The 14,770-nt window shown below is 39.5% G+C and overlaps 2 protein-coding genes across 2 annotated transcripts; one reads left to right on the top strand and one right to left on the bottom strand.

Moving 5' to 3' along the window:
* On the bottom strand, positions 1-11,320 carry LOC118732555 (the record flags this gene model as incomplete). Its single annotated transcript, XM_036461689.1, is given in 7 exon segments — positions 1-263; positions 341-430; positions 433-481; positions 530-682; positions 737-883; positions 1,062-1,362; positions 11,281-11,320. Coding segments are annotated over 6 exon segments (990 nt in total), but the record flags the coding sequence as incomplete, so codon positions are not given.
* LOC118734393 lies at positions 2,722-8,467 on the top strand. The gene is made up of 3 exons (XM_036464117.1): positions 2,722-4,255; positions 4,389-5,513; positions 8,364-8,467. The coding sequence occupies exons 1-3, from the start codon at positions 2,722-2,724 to the stop codon at positions 8,465-8,467; spliced, it is 2,763 nt and encodes a 920-aa protein (XP_036320010.1).
* Positions 11,321-14,770: the final 3,450 nt, after the last annotated feature.

The raw sequence follows: 14,770 nt of genomic DNA, 5'->3' as shown, positions 1-14,770 counted from the left end.
TTCGTATGGTGCGAGCAGCTGCGAGATAAGTATCTCCGATAAATGAAAGAATTCCATACGAACGTTTTGCAAACGTGCATTTGAATTAAATGCACAAGTTCGAAGTAGGCGCCATCCACGCAAGCAAATATCTTCATTTTGTTTAGAAGCCAGAATTTGTACGAGTTTAGATAGGATAATACGGTAGCAAGAACCGAAAAAAGGAGAGGACACGGCGCAAGAGAGGGCTTTATCCATCTTATTCGCATCACCATACAGAACAACTAAGATATAGAAACGTTTTCACTACAGTATATACTAGTTTTCATTTAACATATTAGACAAATATTTTTTTTTTTACCTTTGATTAAACTTGGTATACATTTTTTGATAAGCTCAATTTGCTTTTCATCAATTGGGCAAGTACATGCGTAATCAGGGTCATCTGAAATTCTATAGTCACTTCTTTTTGATACTCCTCACGCAGCTCAATAATTCTATCCTAAAAAAATGTTAATAATTTATTTAACAGAAAGTTGACCATATTTACCGAGTAAAAAAAGTAGCTGTCGTCATAGTCAATGCGATCCCATTCGGTATCGAGTGCACCCAATGCAGGAGGGGCGTCTGCGGTGGCCAATACCTCATTTACCAAATCATACGTAACTTGGCCACCCGAATGCCGCGTATATGTTTTTATATTCTAAAAATATCTTAATATTTGTTGGTCTTTTAAGTGCCTTTAGTATGTACATACATTCACTAATTCCCATAACTTATATGAGACATCCTCCGCGATTTGCGCACTCACTTCCGCAGAAAGTTCCAAATCACTTTGATCATATTGCTCCCAAATAATTTTCACTGAGCGCCCTTCCAGACCAGCATAACTTTTGAAGTGATTCTAGATACGAACAGTTTTATTATTCTGAAATCCAGTTGTAATAACAAATTACCAGTTCCCCAGAGTATTGGGAAATGGTGTTTGAGTGACAGTCCTTGGCCAGATTCAAATCTGGGTCGTTCCGGTTACGTAGCTCCGACTCTCTTGAGAAAATTATTATTTTTTTATTGTTGCTTACCCTTGAAATGTTACTGGTATCAGCAGTATTTGCCCCACTACCGCTATTTGTAATCGCGTTCAAGGGAAAATCAAATAAATTGCATAAATTACTCGTAGGCGTAGTGGGTGTAGTTGCATTGGGCAAAAGGTTTTTTTGATTATTGATGGCCGAAGAACCTTTTGCATTACTACCACTAGTTGACTCACTTTTCGAAGATTTCGTACGCGATTTGGTGGACTTTTTGCATGATTTACTATGCGACGCTTTCGTTGAATCCTCCGCTGAATTTAAATTATTTGATTTCATAATGTGTCGAATACTGCAAAACACGATAACAACAAAAATAAAAAAATTAAATTGTTCACAATTGTTTGAGATTGAAAATAAGAATGTATGAGTTTGAGTTTTGAATTTTTTTCACTATGCGTCAGTAGATATAAATCATGAACCAGCCAGCATGATAAAAACATAACAAGGTAAAACCAAGGCGAATTCATATAAGGTGGTGTTACTAGAACAACTAATTTTTTCGCCCCAATTCGCCTTGGTACACGAATGTCAAAAATATGTTTTGTTTACATTTCATAATTTAAATTTTAATTGTAACGTGAAATTTATTATTCGAAGTGGAAATATTTTTTTAAATAAAGCTTACATATAAAAAAAAGGGAAAATGTGCTTTGTGCGCTAAAAGGTTGGAAGGGGGAATGGGGAAGGGGTCCTTTTTTCCAAGTACCCAGAGAGGCGGAAAGAAGGTTGGTGTGGGGCCGAGCTTGCCGTACGGAGTTTGCAGCAAAGGAGAGGATAGGTGCGGATCACTTCTGGCCTTCAGATATAATAACCTGCACTCTTACATTTTGTCTGATATGGCGGACGTAATCATTAGTTTATTTAAGTAACAATGGGTTTTGCAATGTATATATCATGTATTAATTCCATTAAATTAATTTAAAATTTAAACATAAAAATACATACATATATTGGAAGATCTAATTTTTAATAAACGTTACTAAAAGAGAAGGTTATTGATCTGCTAATCTTTGCCTAGAAATTTAGTTACATACTTTAAAACAAAATAGTCTCACAGTGCCGACATTGCATTGATCGCTAAAACCAATAAATTGAATGTATCTCTCTGTTCGATATACTAGGATTGTTAGCAACCCTGGTAGTTGCTAAAAGTGGCAACGCCGCGAAAAAGAACTGCAACCAACTTTGATATGTTTTTCTCGTCGGCCATTACATGAGAGAAGGACTCCAGACAGCGCGCGAACAGAACACAAGTGTAAAACGCTCCTCGCTTCACGTTTAAGCTTCAACCTACACCGTTCAGCCTACGATTTCTTAACAACTTGCCGACCGCCGTTTAATCCTTCGTATTTTATATGTTTAAATGTACAAGTTACGCACATACGTGTTTGTCAAGTCGAAACCTTAATAATACATTTTTATACAATGCAAATGTCTTTACTTTATTCGTTTTATATCCTTTGTCGGTAAGCAGAAGCAGTTCTTACACTTCAACAACTTTTACACTTTGTGCGCTGTCGGTGAAAACGAATAAAGTTGGTACCGGAGGCCATTTTGTATGTCTGAAACCAACAGATATTTCTTGCGGAATCGGGCTGGTGTTACGAGGAGTAATCAAGGGAGTGAATCAGAGTCATCGTTTGAAAGCATGGATGGTCAGCCAGGTGCAGCCGCAGAAGACACCGCGAATGCTATAATTGCCACATTGAATGCGTTAAGGGCTTCCGTAGAAGAGCTTAGACAAAGCACTGCGGAGAGTCAAAGAGACATCATTAGGCTTCGCGAAGGCATGCAGCCACAGAATGTTCCAGAACAGAGCGTGCAGCCAGCACAGCGTGACAATACTCAAGCCGTCGTAGCACCGACCGACTCGCAAACAAAACTTTACGATTTGCCTGTGTTCAGCGGCAATGTCGAAGACTGGCCGCTATTTTTCGCGAATTTCAACGACACCACGGAAAACTTTGGATACAGCCACCGCCAAAACCTTATGAGGTTGCAGAAGTGCTTAGTTGGTCCCGACAAAGAAGCTGTCGCCGCCATGCTAATTTACCCGAGCAACGTGCCGAACGTCATAAGCGAGTTGGAGTTCAGGTTCGGGCGACCCGACATTTTGGTTAAATTCCAAATCAGCAAACTGCAGAATTTCCCGCCAATAGCCGATAATAAGCCGGAGCAGATTGTACCGTTTTCCTCAAGAGTGAGAAATGTTGTTGCATTTCTGAAGTCTGCAAATTGCCAGCAGCACTTAGCTAACGTAACATTGTTAGAGCAAATGGTGGGTAAGTTACCGCATACCCGACAGTTCGACTGGGCGAAGCATGCTGCGACTATACAACCGTATCCGTCAGTTGAACATTTTTCTGAGTGGCTTAGCGAGTTGGCTAGAATAATTTGTCTTATGCCGACAAACAACACACAGGGTGGCCGGCAGACTGCATCGTCGGGCAATCATCGTCGGCTGATGCATATTGAGCGGCCAAGGGACTCACTTGCTTGCTATCAGTGTAGTGGTAACCACATGCTTGCACAGTGTGAATCGTTTAAGGCAAGCAGTATTCAAGAGCGGTGGGACCTGGTTAAGGCACAACAGCTTTTCTTTTCGTGCCTACGCAAGGGGCATTCCACGCAAAAGTGTCGTTCAAGAAGGAGGTGTAACATAAGTGGCTGCCAGCGCTATCACAACCAGCTACTCCACAACGAAGATGCAACAATGCAGATGCTACGCCGAACTACACCAGAGGACGTTATTGCGCAGCCACTACTGAATTGTCAAGTAACACAAAGCGCACATGGTCAACTGTTTAAAATATTGCCAGTCAACATATATGGACCGAAAGGTAAGCGTGAGATATTAGCGATGTTCGACGAGGGTTCGTCAATTTCAATAATGGAAGAGGAAGTGGCCAAGATGATCGGAGCCCAGGGTGGCTTGCATCCACTTACGCTGCAGTGGTATGACAACAACGTTGTTACGGAACAATCGCATAAAATCAGCATCGAAGTTGAGAACTGCGCAACGAAGAGGAAGTTTCTACTGAAGGAGGTATATACGGTGAAGAACCTGAACCTGCCGGAGCAATCTATGGCCAAGGAAAATTTTCAGAATTTGAGAGATTTGCCGATAAAAAAACTACTGTCGCGCGAAACCAGCTTTGCTCATCGGGCTAAAGCATGCATACGTGGGTGCGACCTCAGCAACAGTGCAAGCCGACATCGACAGCCCGCTAGCTGTAAAAACGCCACTAGGCTGGGTCGCGTACGGCCCAACCAAGCTACCTGCAACCTTGAACCCCCGTGTTTTGTTGGTGAAAGAATATCAGCAACTGCACGACTTAGTACACGAGTACTTCACAGCAGACAGCTTTAGAGTCAACCCGCCAGCAGTGCCATTGGAGTCAGATGAAGACCAGCGAGCACGTGAGATATTGCGCCGAACAACAAGACGAGTAGGTAAGCAATATGAAACCGGTTTACTGTGGAGAACATATCCACCGAAGTTGCCAAACAGCAAAACAATGGCCGAGAAACGCTTACTGACAGCGGAGCGCCAAATGAAGAACGATGCCGAGTTTGGTGCACGATACCGAAAGGAAATGGCTAAGTACGTGAGCAATGGGTATGCCAGAAAGTTAAGCCGTGACGAAGCCGGAGAGCCACATCAAGATGCTTGGTACTTACCTCACTTCGCTGTAATCAATCGACATAAGCCCGAAAAGACGCGAATCGTCTTTGATGCCGCAGCCGCAGTAAGCAACGTGTCACTCAACTCGAAACTAATGAAGGGTCCGGAGCAAGCACAGCCGTTGATACGGATTTTGCTACAATTTCGCCAAGGACGTGTCGCAGTGTCAGCAGACATACGCGAAATGTTTTCGCGGATCAAGATACGCGCAGCTGATCAGCACGCTCAACGGTACTTGTGGCGTGATGGTGATGCGAGCAAGCCTGTGGCAGAGTATGTGATGACGTCGCTAATTTTCGGTGCTGTTTGCTTACCCTGCATCGCCGAATATATAAAAAATAAAAACGCCGAGGAGTATCGGGCACAGTTTCCAGACGCCGCAACGACTATAATTAACAAGCATTATGTCGATGATTTAGTTGCAAGCTTCGACACGCCTGAACAAGCCATCAGTATCTGCAGCGACATTGTCAGCATCAATTCACAAGCAGGTTTCGAGTTACGTAACTTCGTCTCCAACTGCGAAGAAGTAGAAGATCGTTTGAATCATTCGTCATTATCCGCGAGAGAAGTGGTTAGTCTGGAACGCAACGAGTCAGTGGACAAAGTGCTTGGCCTCTTCTGGAACACTAGCGATGACGTTTTCGAATTCCACACGAAGTTCCACCGTTTGCCGAAAGATGTCCTGCACGGAACGCGAGCTCCGACAAAGCGAGAGTTGTTACGAATCGTGATGTCGGTGTTCGATCCATTTGGTATGTTAGCAGCATTTTTAATTACTACTAAAATTCTCATTCAAGAAGCGTGGAAGTGCGAGATTGGATGGGACGAAGTTCTGCCTCAAGAACTAAGCAAGAGATGGTGGCCCTGGTGGCAAGAGTTTCCTAATGTGAAGCAGTTGAAGATACCCCGCTGTTATTCGCCGCGAATCTTATACGGTGGCAAAGTAGAAATCCACACTTTCGTCGACGCCAGTCAAGTTGCATTTGCTGCGGTAGGGTACGTGCGAGTAGTTCATACTAGAGGAGTTGACGTTCGCTTTATTATGGGTAGAACACGCACAGCGCCAGCGAAACTGATGTCGATCCCGAGACTCGAGTTACAGGCGGCAGTATTGGGTACCCGCTTGTACAAGCTCATCGAGGACAGCCACGAGTTCAGCATAGAGCGAGCAGTTTTTTGGACCGACTCCCAGACGGTTCTGCAATGGGTTAGCTCGTCAGAAAGAAAGTATAAGGCGTTCGTCGGCCATCGAATAGCCGAGATTCTCTGCACTACGTCAAAAGAGCAGTGGCGAATGGGTGTCAACTTGTCAAAATGCAGCAGACGTAGCAACACGCCCCTTGTGTCCACCAAAGTTCGACAGCAGCAGCCGTTGGGTAAAAGGCCCCGAGTTCTTACAGCATGACGAAGAGTATTGGCCCACGTCTACGATCACAGCGTCACCAGTACTCCCAGAAGAAATATCCGTTCCAGTTTTAGTGGTTCAGCACGGCAGTTCTGTCAAAAATTTTTCAAGGTTTAGCTCAGCAACAACACTATTTCGAAAACAAAGCAACAGTACAACACCCATGTCGCCGAGCCTCACAGCAACGGAGATAAAGAAAGCAGAGCATATGGTATGCGAATTAGTCCAACGAGAATGCTTTTCGAGCGAGATCGCAGGTTTGTCAGTCGCCGGTAAAATCGCCAAAAACAGTTCGCTGTATAAGCTTTCGCCATATCTCGACCAAAATGGCTTATTAAGATTGAGCGGCCGAATCGACGAGGCAACATACCTACCAATGCAAGCTCGACGACCGATATTGATGCCTGCCAAACATATCGTGTCAAGCTTGATCGTACAACATTTTCACAAAATAAATCATCACCAGAATTTCGCAATCACAATTAATGCCATCCGACAACAGTTTTGGATACCGAATTTGAAATCGCTCCTCAAGGCAGTTCAGCGAAGGTGCCAGCAGTGTATGATCGACAAAGCAAAGCCAAACCAACCTATGATGGGTCAGCTGCCGGTCGACCGCATAATTCCGTTCATGCGCCCATTTACTTATACAGGCGTTGACTTGTTTGGCCCTTTTAATGTCACCATCGGAAGGCGCAAGGAGAAAAGGTGGGGCGTTATATTTACCTGCCTGACAGTTCGAGCTGCACACATCGAGCTAGCTGCTAACCTGAGTACCGATGCGTTCATTTTATGCCTGCGGAATTTTGTAAACCGACGTGGAACGCCATCCAGAATAAGGAGCGATAATGGAACGAATTTCATTGGCGCACAAAGGGAGTTGAGAGCAGCTGAGCAGTTGTTAGACACAGACCGCATTCAAGATGAGGCTAGCAGACACAACATCGAGTGGATATTTAACTGTCCGCTGAACCCCATTTCGGGTGGCTGCTGGGAGCGTTTGATAAGGATTATAAAGTCGCTGTTAAACAAGACGTTGCGTGAGGTAGCTCCAAGACCCGACACTCTGCACAGCGTATTAATAGAAGCGGAGAATATCATCAACTCCCGACCGCTAACTGACCTGCCCATAAGCCATGAAGAAGATGAGCCGCTAACACCCAATCACTTCTTGTTGGGATGCGTAAATTCAACGCAGACGCCGCACCCAGTTGACGAGAAGGTTTGCCTAAGGAAGCAGTGGAGAATCGCGCAGAACCTCAAGGATCGGTTATGGAAGCGATGGACAACCGAGTACCTGCCTCAGCTACTATGCCGCACCAAATGGCAGGACAAAGCAATACCGCTTCAAGCTAACGACCTGGTGATATTGTGCGACTCAACGCTGCCCCGCAGTTAGTGGTTACGCGGCCGCATAACGCAAGTTTTTCCAGCCAAAGACGGACAAGTACGTGTCGTGGAGGTACGAACGAGGGGCGGACTTCTACGCAGACCAGGTTCGCGTTTAGCAAAGCTAGTGGTTGGTGGTGAATCCTGTGAGGATTCACGGGGGGCGGGATGTTAGCAACCCTGGTAGTTGCTAAAAGTGGCAACGCCGCGAATAAGAACTGCAACCAACTTTGATATATTTTTCTCGTCGGCCATTACATGAGAGAAGGACTCCAGACAGCGCGCGAACAGAACACAAGTGTAAAACGCTCCACGCTTCACGTTTAAGCTTCAACCTACAACGTTCAGCCTACGATTTCTTAACAACTTGCCGACCGCCGTTTAATCCTTCGTATTTTATATGTTTAAATGTACAAGTTACGCGCATACGTGTTTGTCAAGTCGAAACCTTAATAATACATTTTTATACAACGCAAATGTCTTTACTTTATTCGTTTTATATCCTTTGTCGGTAAGCAGAAGCAGTTCTTACACTTCAACAAGGATAAACTCACATCCAACGACAAAAGTAAAATGGAGGGTATTACTCACAAATGAGTTTTATATGAAAAAGTGCAACTAAGCTGCACATCACGTGAAATCATGGGCCATGGAACCCACTTTTTCAAACGCATAATCTGCGTGAGGCAAACGCTTCTTCAGCAAGCTTTCCAGCTTGCGTATGCGCCCAAGATCGCCACCATCTTCAATTTCATTTGAGCCACCGCTAAGGTTGTCAACACTAAAAATAAATGCACATTTGGCATAGATGTGGAAGCACATCTTGACGCCGACGATGTAGCATTCTCATCTTCATTTGAAAACAAGGCCCCTTGCACCGGTGCAACACAACTTTCCACAGCTAGTACATGAGTAGACTATTCGTATTAACACCCAGATAGGCTTTGATTTTATCATGAAATAAGCCCATTGTGGACGAAGCATGTTTTCACCACTTAATATTCACTAGTACTATTTAAACAATTCACATAACGTCGCTTGAACATTTTTATTTGTACCTTTCTTTCAAGTAATTCGCCTTAGAAATAAACAGCTGACTTTGGCATGTGTTTACCAAAGGCGAAAATGATTTGTAACTTGTTCTTGTTTTTGTTCTACCGCTACCACCTAGTATAAATTCGCCTTGGGTAAAACCATTGAGAGGCAGTCTGACGTTTGCCAACCAGTGTTGTCACCCACATATTTTTTCCCTACCAAAAAACGTACCAAAACGCTTTTGAGAGTCCCAAAAAGATTTTTTAGCAGTAATAACAAATGTTTTTTCTCATTTAATATTGAAGAAAAAATCTATAAAAAAAATTAAACATAAATTAACTTCACTAAATGAATGTTTGACAAATTTATTTAGAAACTAAAGCTTTAAATCACAGAAGCTAAGAGAAATACATCCATGACACACAATGTCGATGTGCAAAATTTTTTATTTAAATTTTGTATAAAACTTTAGTTCATACGATAACAAACAAGCATACTTTAGAAACACTGTTCAAAAGTCAAGAAAACTCACCAAAGTTCACCAAAGGCTGAACCATCCTTGGAAAGCTATGCAAAATTGGTGTGCCACCAGCTCTAGACATTCTTTTGTTTTTAACACTGAAAAATATATGCATATGTTTGTACATAGTTCAAAATAGAAAATTGCAGATATTTATAAAAAAATATAAAATATTTACGTCTCTGTCACGCCTTCTTGGTTTGGGGTTTCTTGAGTTGAATTAATGTAATTCGCCCTTTTTTTGTTAGGAAATCTGCAAACAACTACAAATTTACTAAATTTATTGCCCTTCAAATTAGTTTAACTATTTTACTTTTCCATCACTCCAATACAAACTCATCCGTCTTTATTTACTTATTGCAAGGTGAACAAGAATTGTAGGAATCTGCACTGTTCGTTCGACGGCTTTGAGATAACTTGTAATGAAGATCGTTTAACTTATTGAACTTTTAATTGGCGATTAAAATGAATATAGAAAAAATAAAAAAATATATATATGGAAATAAATAAATATTATTTTCCCGAGCTGCCGCTTTTATGGAAAAAGTACCAAAGCAAAATCATCGTACCAAAGTACCAAATTATTTTCACAGTACCAGTTTTGGTACGAAAGTACTGAAATTGGCAACACTGTTGCCAACAATACCCAACAAGCAAAATAAACTTAAAGAAAGTTTTTTTAAGTTTTCGATTATAAACATTAATCTTACAAAACGTTGATTTTTTGTTTATAAAACGCTTGAAAGTAAGCGTAATATAATCGAAAAGGAACATTGGTTATAAGCGTAGAAATATAAACTTGTAATAAATGTTCAAAAGAAAGCTTTTTATAAGCGTAAAAGTGTAAACTTATCATAAAGGTTCAAAAAAAGTTTTTTATAAGCGTATGAATATAAACTTACTAAAAATTTTCCAAAGAAAGTTTTTTATAACCCTTTATTTAAAGATATTTCATTAAAAACTCATACATAGATTGCTTAACAAGTAGAAACTAAATGAATTGCGAATTTTCGGCAGACTCATCTACAGTCGCGAAAATATAAATAGGGAATAGACATTTTAGCATACAAATTCACAATAACGCATACAAATTAAGCATAAAAAAGTTAATTATTACATCTTGTTGCGTGTTTTCAATTACTTGTGGTTATTGGCAAATTGGAAAAGCGACATCGATGCAGCTATATATTCCGCTTCATCGCCGCCATTCTCATTGATGAACTTTTCTGAAAAAAATTTAATACATTTTTAACTGAATGTTAAACTAAGAAAGGATAAGGATCATTTTAAGACTCGAATGCTCCACCGATTAGCGCAGCGGGTCCTGGATTGGACTTTTTTTTTACCACATCGGTTTTATTTAATTTTTTCTTTTAATAATATATTTTAAAAAACGTAAACACGTCACTTACGCTTGAAAAAATTTTATATTTACTACTTCATGTAGTTGGCATTTACATTTCATTTCTAAGTTTAAGTTATTTATAAACATTCGCTCTCAAAACTTATTAAAGGTTTATTTGAAAAAACGTTTAATAAGCTTAATATTAAAAATGCTTATTTATCGCTTATTATAGCAAACTTAATTTAAGTTATTTTTAAAAACGTTTACCGAAATGCTTGTTGGGTATAATTTTAAAATCAAAGCTCAAACTCAAACAACAACAATTGTGAAAAATTTACTTTCAATTTTATATGATTTTAAAATCTTGGCAAACGTCAGAAAAAAATCATGGCCGACGAATTGAGAGAATGAATTTACCTTGTAATATTTTTATCATGGTAGCCAGTTATAATCGCATTTAAGCAGTGTTTGCATTATTCAACTTTCCGTTCAACAATTGCGTTCAACTCAACGCAGGGTTGCACGAAAAAAAAGTTGAGGGGCTAAATGTTGGCTGGTGACCAACTTTGTTGAAAGCGATTAGTTGAAAGGGCATTCAACCAAAAGTTGAATGCAAAGTCGAACAATGCAAACACCTTTTTATGGCGAATATTTTGATATTTTTTCATATTTTGATATTTTTAGCCATTCAACTTTTTTTTCGTGCAACACTGCGCTGTTGAACGCAAATGTTGAACGCAAAATTGAACAATGCAAACACACTTTTAGGAAAAAAGTTTGGCGACTTTGACATTAGGCTTTTGTTTACATTTGTTCGTTCTTTACGATTTGGTGGTGGCTTTTTACAGCAATTTTCTTAATTTCCGCCTGTGACAACGTGTGTACACGTAATGTAATAATTTAACACGACATGATTTATAGAAGAATTTGCATAATAAAAATGATTATTCATGCGTTCAACAATTACGCAGTTTTTTGCGTTCTCTTCGTTGTTTACTTGGGACACGAATTTCGATACGATACGATACCATATCGATACTTTTGGCATTCGATACCGATATTTTCTACTCGATAGTTTTAAAACGATATTTTTTGGAACCTTTTGCAACCCTGTAATGACATCTGAGAATTGTATTTTTTGTAATAAACTCTCTTGAATTCTGAATTTTTAAAGAAAAGACACGCGGTTTTTTCACTTAACCTTAATTTTATACAATGATAATGTTATTAACAATTCTTCCCGATATAAATTGGGCTTTTAAGAGCAGAAATGTGTAATATAGTTAGGATTGCATGTGGTGGAATTTGAACCCGCGACTTCGGTGTTTTAAGACAACACCTCAATCTGTACATGTTGTTATACAATCTAATCTGGCCACAACCACAGTCGTCGCGTAGCCCGGTCGGCGCCAAAATAATGATCTACATAAGAGTACGTGTTAAAATAATTTGACAGCTATGGTCCATAGCTCGTCATGATGTAATAATACAAGGTGGTATCAGTTGTGACAGCTCGATTTGACACTACCTTAGCTCAGTAGAATGAGAAGAAAACCGGGAAGAAATGAATCCCCATATGGGGGAAAAATATAAAATTTCACATTTTCTCCTTAACAAAATTTGCTTTTTTATAGTATATTCGTTATGAAATGAAATAAAATAAGATAAAATACCTTTTTAAGAAAACAAAGTGCGTATACTGAGAAAAAATAAAAAGCATTCAACTATATTAATGGGAAAGAATAGTGAAAGAAGTAACACTGTTTCACGTAAGGTAGTCAATATGGCGGAATTAGAGCGAGATGTTGCCAACTGCTAACACCTTGTATTATTGCATCATGATAGCTCGTCGTTTTCATTGTGTTCGGGCTATTAATGTTGTGGCACAAAAAGGGTCACTACAGTTTTATGTCGACTTTGAACAGCGATTTTGTTTTAATGGCAAGCTGTTTTTCATTTCTAAGTTTTGAGCTCTTCCAATCATTACACCACAGCAGCCTATATACGAGACCTATATTCATATAAATTTTTTGGATTTTGGTATCGATATTTGGAATATCGAGTCTTTTTATTCCGATATTAATTGGTTCCCGATATTTTAAAAGCGATACTTTAAATGAGTACCATATCGGTACTTTCTGTCCGATATCGTGTCCCTATTGTTTACTTCTCTCAACAAAGATGACGTCGAGATTTCAACAGCTAGAAAATAACTTTTTTCTTTCTTTCGGGAAGGCGTGATCTTGTGTCTTTCGTTCATGACCAAGTAGTGTCTTTGTTCATGGTGTCTTTCGTTCATGGATATAAATCGATACTATTCTCAATTTACCAAGTAGTTTTTTACTCGATACTCTTTACTACGATGAAGTGGGTATCGAAAAAAGTACTTGTATCGGAAGCCCCAAACTTATTAAGGCTGGTTTTTATTAGGTCAAAATCATTTAGGGGATTCCCTTAAGCTCGAAAGTGGCTCGAAAACCACGAAACCTCGAAACTTTTCCAGCCTCGAAAAACAACTGTCAAAAATTGTATGAGTGGCGATTTTCGCGTGCCTCGAAAACTTTCGAGGCAAATTAGTCGCGAAAAAAGCCTCGAAAAGTCGTTCGTAAGTTTCAGTGTTGCCTTTATATCCGAATATTCTACGAACTTACTAATTAAATAATAAAAAATTAATTAAAAAATATGTAACTATAATACTTACTAAATTAAAAGAAGTACAAAAGTACAAACCGTCACTTGGCCCAAATATTTCGAGCACCATTAAATTGTTGACTGCGTTTTGATCAATAAATTCATACAATTTACATTTTTCACTTTTTCGTGGCATTTTCAATGCTGATTTTATATGTATTTATTTCAGCTGATGCGATGTATTATACAAAAAACTCTGAATGAGCTGTCAAACTTCGGAATTTCTGCAAAAAGATACATTCCCAAAAACAGCCTCGAAAACTTTCGAGGTTTTCGAGTTTTCTGCTCTTCGCGTTTAAGGGAATCCCCTAATTGACATCAAAAACTGCTTTCATCTGCCAGCTGTTCATTTGATGTCAAATGTGTTTTCATTACATTTTAAAAACTGACCAAATGTCGATACCGCAGTGCATGTCAAAGACTGTCGTCAAATTTCGGTGTCAGATGATTGACATTCCGTTTTCAGTACTGATGTCAAATGTGATGTTAAATTATTACAAAATGTGCAGAATACCGACCGTTTAGCTATAGACAAACCAAAAATGTAATTGGATAGAATTCTTCATGCTGATTTTAACCTCACCAAAATTACTTAGCTCAAGTAAAAAATTAAGAAGATATAGTAGGTTAAGTTAATTTCGATATTTTGAAATATCAGTATCTTATGCACGGTGCAGCGAACAAAGGTGGCGCCGTCAGTGGTACCGCTATTTAGGTTTTGCCGATTTTGACAGTTGTGGTAACTTGTAAATAAACCTTTGTTTACAAATCAGCAACAAAGACAATTTTAATTATAAGTGAAAAGTCAGTTTAAATGGTGTTAATTTGCAATTTCTGAGTGATTTTTGAGTTGAAGACTGCGTAAAAACTACTAGAATGAAGTGCCGTGTGTTAAATTTCGACAGCCGTTAAGATGCGAGATGCGTAGATGATGCAAGTGTAGCGCTGTCACGAATCACAGCATTTTGTGTACATAGGGCACGGCATTTCTTGAGAGCTGCATACAGGGCTTAGGGCCGGTTACTCAATGTCTGGTTAACACTAATCTCCGGTAAAACATCGTTATCGACGATACCGACTCCATGTTATATGCATGGAGCCGAACACGTCGATAATGATGTTTAAACGGAGATGAACGCTTGTGTCGTTTACCAAGAAAATGCAGCCCTGTCGGTTTTTATATCTGTATCACATCGCGGTGAGTTTCTATTTCTTGGTAATTCGGTTTCTGAAACGGTAAACAAATTATTGAAATTTATTTATTTGATGGGTTTAACATTTGATTAATGCAATTTTCTGTCTTTTCAGACTATTAATTACAAGCACAGTATCATCAACGGTGATTGTAAGAACTACTGCAATCCCTGCGGTTTTTCCTCTGTTAAATGCGTTCTATAGTGCGATTCCCATTTTTCTTAACGACCGATATTCGTTATTGATAATGAACGGCGTTTGTAGCTTGCAGTAGCGAATAGGCTATTCTCAAAAACACACTTAACGACAGAATTCGTTAGACATGTCGATAAAGAAGATTACAACGATTGTCGTTAATTACAAAGCCAAAATTGGTCTCATGAAAAGATCATGTATGTAAGTACCTAGGAAGAAGATATAAAACACTAGT

Source organism: Rhagoletis pomonella, unplaced genomic scaffold, assembly GCF_013731165.1.
Source record: "Rhagoletis pomonella isolate Grant_MI unplaced genomic scaffold, Rhpom_1.0 Rhpom_scaffold_00002, whole genome shotgun sequence".
In the NCBI taxonomy this organism is placed as follows: domain Eukaryota; kingdom Metazoa; phylum Arthropoda; class Insecta; order Diptera; family Tephritidae; genus Rhagoletis; species Rhagoletis pomonella.
Note: the sequence above shows the minus strand (reverse complement) of the source record. Positions and strands in the feature narration are given on the sequence as shown.